The sequence below is a fragment of the Polypterus senegalus genome, chromosome 1, assembly GCF_016835505.1.
Source record: "Polypterus senegalus isolate Bchr_013 chromosome 1, ASM1683550v1, whole genome shotgun sequence".
Taxonomy (NCBI): domain Eukaryota; kingdom Metazoa; phylum Chordata; class Cladistia; order Polypteriformes; family Polypteridae; genus Polypterus; species Polypterus senegalus.
The window spans coordinates 1,018,754-1,025,679 of NC_053154.1; the positions used below are offsets into that span (position 1 = coordinate 1,018,754).

At 43.1% G+C, this 6,926-nt stretch overlaps 1 protein-coding gene across 1 annotated transcript in view; it reads left to right on the forward strand.

The window, feature by feature from the left end:
* The first annotated feature begins 4,845 nt into the window (after nucleotides 1–4,845).
* Nucleotides 4,846–6,926, forward strand: part of LOC120517384 (urokinase plasminogen activator surface receptor-like) — a 74,745-nt gene continuing 72,664 nt past the window's right edge. The window contains exons 1-2 of the mRNA XM_039739673.1: nucleotides 4,846–4,894; nucleotides 5,625–5,765. Coding sequence (XP_039595607.1) covers nucleotides 4,867–4,894; nucleotides 5,625–5,765 — 169 coding nt within the window. The 5' untranslated portion in view covers nucleotides 4,846–4,866. The remainder of the gene's footprint in view (nucleotides 4,895–5,624; nucleotides 5,766–6,926) is intronic.

Below are 6,926 nucleotides of genomic sequence, written 5' to 3' on the forward strand. Positions count from 1 at the left end.
CCAACAATAGCCACAGTGCCATCATGTAATGCTGGAGACGATAGGGAAAAATTGCAGTCCCTCGTCCACTTCAGCACTCGCACATGAAAAGGTTCTTGTGACTGCAGCAATATGTAAGAAATTCACGTATTCAAGACGCACCTGGCATTGTAATCTTGGGCGTGACGCCAGTCCTTTATTAGACGAAGACTTTCTCGTGTAGGAATATTCAAGATAGTATCTAGCAGGTACCGTAGCTGATAACTTGTTCATCTAATACAACTTCACATTCCGTCATTGGGTGTTTGGTTACACAGAGACATCCCTGGTGCTTCATTGAAGCCAGGAGCGACCTTGAGGGTCTGCATACTAGAATGAGGTCATCCTACTTGGACATGTCCGACAAAAGGCGATAGAGCTGAGAGGATTAACAGGCTGAAAATGTTACCTAAAGGTTTTCCACTACAGGCTCTTGACCACATAACATGGTAGTTTTGTGGCCACATGTTGAGAGGTCACATTGAGGTGGTCATACACAAACTCACCAGACACGCTTCTGATCTTTTTGAAATGATTATTGTCTATTTGATTGACTCTGGTGTCTTACACGATCCTGGTGTTTATCACCATATCTGGGGTCTCGAGGAGTGTTGAGTTCAAGGTGAGAGCTAAGCAGGTAGCCTTGTGTTTACAGCCCACCACACCACACCACCATCACCAGATTGCCATTTTTTTGTATGTTGCACTTCTGATTGGCTGGATGTTCTTCATCTTCATCATGTTTGTTCTGTCCTTTATCTCTTTTGTTTGCTGTTATGAACTAAGAGTCCCCAAACACTAGAGAGCCCCATAAATGCTCAACAGATGCCCACTGGGGGTAATTCACCCTTAAGCCAAGGCTACATATAAGCGCAACAACAGGATCTTTATAAAATAAAAGGTTTATTACGAAGTCCTGTTGGAGCACAAAAGGCAAAAAACGAAATTCCTGAAACAATAAGGCAATCCAGTGGATAAAAAGCAATAATTCAAAAATCCAAAGGGGTAATCAAAAGATGAGTCAATGAATCACAAAATCAAAGCACAGAAATATCACAACCACTCACCCAAAACTCTGAAGTGAAGTCAGATGAACCCCAAGAAACTGCGGGTTGTCTCCTCTTTCATAGGACTGAGGGCAGGAGGACCACCCATGAAACACGCGGAACATAACACAGGCATAGAAAACAAAATGACACAACAATGGACAGAAGGACAAAAACAAGGAATTCAGCCTCAGCCGGAGGAGGAACCCTGACACTTGTGTTATAGTGGTTTGTACCCATAAGGGTCGAGGTTACCGTGCAGGGTGATATCGATGTTTGCTCGCGTTTAGACCAGCGATTTGCCTTAGCAGGGCTTTTAGCACCCACAGGCTGTCTTCATTGTTTGCTCAGTTTTGGTGTCCTCAGCAGTATTTTCTGCACATATTCTTTTTTGATCTTAGAGACCTGCTGGTCACATCTTTACTAACATCTTTCTTTTATTCTGTGCCAGGATTGCAGACAACCATTCGCACCCAAAACTTGCATTCCCTTCACCCTCATCATTTCTTGCAGTCCCAGTCCCACCTGTTAAAGTGAAGGCCACAGCCTGTTTTGAAAGATCCGTCACACATTCTGCCTCAGGACCCCCAAAATAAATGGCATACGCAAATGGGGATAACTCTTGAATTAAATGGTGTCAGGCCTCATGTACGATGGCGGGAGGAAATGACTAGTCCGGCATTGGGAAGAGTATAAAGATTGTGACTGGGAATCCTGGGAACATAATGGGAAAACCACTTCTGTGATTTTCAACAAGTTTAGCAGCTCACCACCTTGTTTTCTCCCATCTGCCCTTTCTCTGTGTGTGTGTGTGTGCGTGTGTGACACAAAGAAATATTGTTAGGGTTAAATTACAATACAATACAATACAGTTTATTTTTGTATAGCCCAAAATCACACAGGAAGTGCCGCAATGGGCTTTAACAGGCCCTGCCTTTGACAGCCCCCAGCCTTGACTCTCTGAGAAGACAAGGAAAACTCCCAATAAAAACCTTGTAGGAAAAAATGGAAGAAACCTCAGGAAAGGCAGTTCAAAGAGAGACCCCTTTCCAGGTAGGTTGGGCGTGCAGTGGGTGTCAAAAGTAGGGGGTCAATACAATACAATACACAGAACAGAACAATTCCTTAAGACAGCATAATAATAAGAATTTTAGAAGTACGGTTTAACAGTAGATGATATGACATAATTAGGTTTGGATATTTTTAGAGTCCTGGAGACCTCATCCATCTAGCTGCCTCCCCATTTAGCCATGCCACGGCTGAAACGCTGTTCGATGAAAGGACCCTCTTTCCCATGATTCCTGTGATCCTCCATCAGGGATGACTTTACCATAGGCAGGCAAACAACTTGGCAGGTGGGCCGTGGCACCAATGGCCACATTTGGGTACCGAGAAAAGAAACAGAATAGGTGAGGGTTAGTATTCAAATATAATTATCATGTTACTTATGTTTTAGTGCTAATGACTAACAACAGAGATGCAGTCTGTACAGTTAATCAGCAGCTCTAGTCAGGATATGCTAAACTGAAGTAGTGAGTCTTCAGCCGGGATTTAAAGGCTGAGACCGAGGGGGCATCTCTTATGGAAGCAGGAAGACCACTCGACAGTTTAGGGGCCCTGTAACTAAAAGCTCGACCTCCCACTGTTATTTTATTAATCCTTGGAATCCTAAACAGACCGGCATCTTGAGTTCTTAATGTGCGCTCAGGTTTGTAAGTCATGATAAGTTCAGACAAGTAAGCCGGACCTTGGCCATTTAATGCTTTATATGTTAAAAGGAGGATTTTGAAATCTGCCCTGAACTTAACTGGGAGCCAGTGTAAAGATTTAAGAACTGGGGTTATGTGTTCATATTTTCTTGTTCTTGTAATAATTCTTGCAGCAGCATTGTTTTATTTATCAATAAAGTGTAAGAGTTCAGTAACCGTGAAACCTAGAGGTCACTCAGATAAACAGTAAGACACATGTTGACACCAAAATCAGCATCTTCTAAAATGTCCTTACTAGATGTTTACTGCCTTTACTCAACAATGTATCACTTTGCAGAGGCGTTGGGAGGTAACACAAGATACATTCAAGGCTGTGCGTCACAAAGCGTCTGTGATACTCCATGGGGAACCAACGTCAACCTGCCATTTACACAAAGTTCAGCCATCAGCTGCTGCCAAGGTTTCCTGTGCAATAAGCTGAGTAAGTGACGCTCAAGAGATTATCCATTGTTTTATTTTTATAGATTGTAATCACAATAACAAATTAAGGGTGGGACCTCGGGCAGCCTTTTTGTTCTTGGCCACCGTGTCAGGTTCTCTTCTTTGTTTGTGTGGTTTTTACATTTTGTTTCATGTTCTCATCTTTAAGTCTGCTTCTCTCTCTGCGTGTGTGTGTGACCTGAGCTGGACTCAGCTCTGCTCACCACATCAAGTTGGTTTGCTTGCACTGTGTTATGGTTGTACAAATGTCTACTGATGTTATTTATGACTACGCACGCTTGCAACTTTGTATCAATCAAGGAAATTTGTTGTGTCCATCATCAATCCTTGTTTCCAATCTGAAAGAACAGTAAGTGTTTGAAGTAATTGAGGTGTTACTGATGTCGTGATCACTGAAGATGATTCATTTACTGGTATGAAGAGCTCTAGACCCGTGGTCAGTGGCACAGCTAATTCATTTTGGGTTTTAATGGTGCTTGAAGTACCATCATAGTGTTATTAATTTACAGCTAATACGACCTAGAGTTCATACGTAAGAGACAAGAGTGAGATGGACCTCATCCCACACGATGCAAGGTCGCAGGTTAGCACTTCTGCTGAACAAGCCCAGTGCCAAACACCGGTGGTGCCCATCAGACGTACACAGAAAAGTCAACACACATCACTCAGCATGTTGCTCAGTATAATAGAGGATGATAAAATAAAATAAACTTAAAAAGTAAACTCAGGAATACAAACTCAGGAAAGACTGTCCTGTAGTTCAGCCTACCGCTGCATGAAGCTAACAAGGCCACTAAAGTAATGCCATTGAGCTCTCAAAATACTCTAAACACCATAGACAAAGTAAAACTGAGCGATATTAAAATCTTTACACACACAGATACAAAGGCAGATGCTAAACCACTGCACTCACCATTAGAAGAGTCGAAGAAGAAGAGCATGCTAAAGGCTGAAATGTGGACAGTAACATAATGAACCAGAGCAAACGTTAACTAGGAAACACCAGCCATGGCTTGTTGAACGTACTGATAGGTGAGAACATTCATCGTAACAAGTCCTGAATATTCACAGTTTAATCACTCAGCTCTGGAAACAGAGGACCTTGTAGGCAGCATCAAGATGTTACACAATATAAAGGCACCTCTCACCATCAAACCAACAATTGAAAGTTCTTCTTCTGTCTACATGTGACCTCATTATTCCTGCTCATAGGCGATTTGCTAGTGCTTGACCCTCTATGACTAGTATATCACGTTCGGCTTTCTCCAAAAACCTTATGTTTTAATTTCCTCCTCCTTGGGTTCTGCTGCAGTGATTGGATTTCTCCTTCACACAATTTGTCGCAGAGATTTTAACTTACACATTATGATGATGCAATTAGTAAGACAAGTAAAATGTTAAATGAAACTGTGAAAACTGTTGACTGTACGTCAAGGGGCTTTGTATGCAGACTACATTATGCCATTGTTTCACCTTTTTCTGTTTTTTTTTTTTCCAAGGTTTCACGTTGGTTTGCAATCAATGTTCTTCCACTTCCCTGGAATTGTGTAGCAGTACCATGAGTCCCTTGCAGCTTTCAATTTAACAACTGCATGACGGCCCTAAGCCTGTATAGCTCCGGTAAGTTCATTTGCACCACTGTGAAGAAACTGGCCGTCACACACGCATCGCATCCTAGAGTTTAACTGCAGGACCAGTATAAACTGGGGACCACATTTCTTTCCTTGGGCCTCTTGGTGGATCTTCCACTCTGCAGTTGGCCTGATGTTCTTTCAGTGTTCTTCAATGAATGTCCTCGATCAGAATGTTTTTGCTTTGCCACATTCGATTGTCTTTCCCAGTGTTAAGGTCATGGATGACGGGATTCTCAGATGACTAACTGGTGTTCTGGGGTCACTGAGGAGTGTGTAATTAAATGAGGTTATTTCATTTCATGCCTGAATCTACTCTGCATGATCTTACTGAGCAGACTTTTTCTTTAGTATCATTTCTAAAAGTGTAAGACATTAAAACAATAAAATGAACAGCAGTTGGAGAAAGCTTTACAAAACTACCAAGACGCACGGAGGACACCAGAAAGGCACGGCATGTAGAACTGCTGACTCGCAGCATTTGGGCCACGGCTCAGTTCTAAGTTGCATTTTCTTTCTTTGTTAAGGAGACTGTGTATTGTGCAGCTGTCTTGTCCGCTGTGTCTTCAATCCACGTGTTTCAGAGTGAGAGGCCACTCATGTCCTTTTTTAACAGCCTTTGCAGGCAGGAGCAGTTGAAACAATCCTGTGTCACAGGTCAGATAAGAGACGTATGTGGCCACGGCTCTATTTTTTATTGCTATACGTTTTTTCTGCAGGTTCACATAACAGCAGCAGGTTTGAGCGGGATTGTGCAATCATAAACAACTGTAACACGGTGGCGTCCTATAACTGTGGAATTGTCAGTGAGATACGGATCACTGAGTGCTGCGACACTGACCTTTGTAACAATCAAAGTGGTAAGTAAGCCTTTGGTGTTCAATCGTATTTCATGTCTGCATCTTTAATTAAATGAAACAACATCAAGAATGTGAGAAGCAAGACATCTTTTTATAACTATCAGGCAAAATGTACAAACATCTCATAAAATGGACAGAAAACTCAAAACTGATATGTGAATCAGGCTGGTGTGCAGTACAGTAGGCGCTGATGCAATGAAAGGCTTGGGCCAGTGAATGTCCAGGCTCTCTTACACAAGGCTTTTTGAAAAGAAGTCCACCTGCCTAAACCAAAATGAAAGTGGACAGTCGCCTTGCAGAGCATTTGGACAATGTCAGTGAGACTAAGCCATTCAACCCAACAAGCTCGCTGATGCTATGCATGAGATTTCTTAACAAAAACGTCACGGAGTTCTGTGGACGAGAACAGAACATTCAGCCCAACAAAGCTCGCCAGTCCTACCAACTTAATTCCTCCAAAAAACATCAAGTCGAGTTTTAAAGGTCCCCTCAGTCCTGCTGTCCACCACACTACTTGGTCACCTAGTGTGTCTATAGCTCGCTGTGCGTGAGGTTTTGTGGAATTGACCCTTCATGACTTTCTCGCCATGTCCCCGTTTTCTTGTTGATCCTCTGGACTAATTCCTTTAAGAATTTTAAACACTTCAGTCGGGTCTCCTCTTCCTCTCTCTCTGATTCAGCTTCTTTTGTCTTTCCTCCTCTCACATAATTCAGCCTATTCGCTCTTCTCTGGACTTTCTCTTGTGCTGCTTTGTCTTTTTTGTAATATGGAGATCAAAGGTGTGCACAGTACTCCAGTTACAACCCAAAGCAATATAGGCAGGAATGGCTATAAGGTAGATCATCCTGGCTGGAACATGTTTGGGCATGTCCTCGGTAGAAGGGGGGCCAACCAACAGGTGCGGTCAGACCGGGGGCAGAGGCAGACCCTTCATGCCCCGGACATGTCGCTTGGGACAGATGAAACATGTCTGAACATGTCCTCGGGAGATGGGGCTAGGAAGTGGGGGGCCACTTCTGTAAGAAAAAAAGGAGATGATGCATTAGGCAACAGCGCCAGCCATCAGCTCGGGGTGGCATTGCGACTAGATGAGCCCTCAAGTTGTCTCCCACTCGCACGTGTGTAACACCTCCATTTCGCACGATGGGTGTATTAAAAAC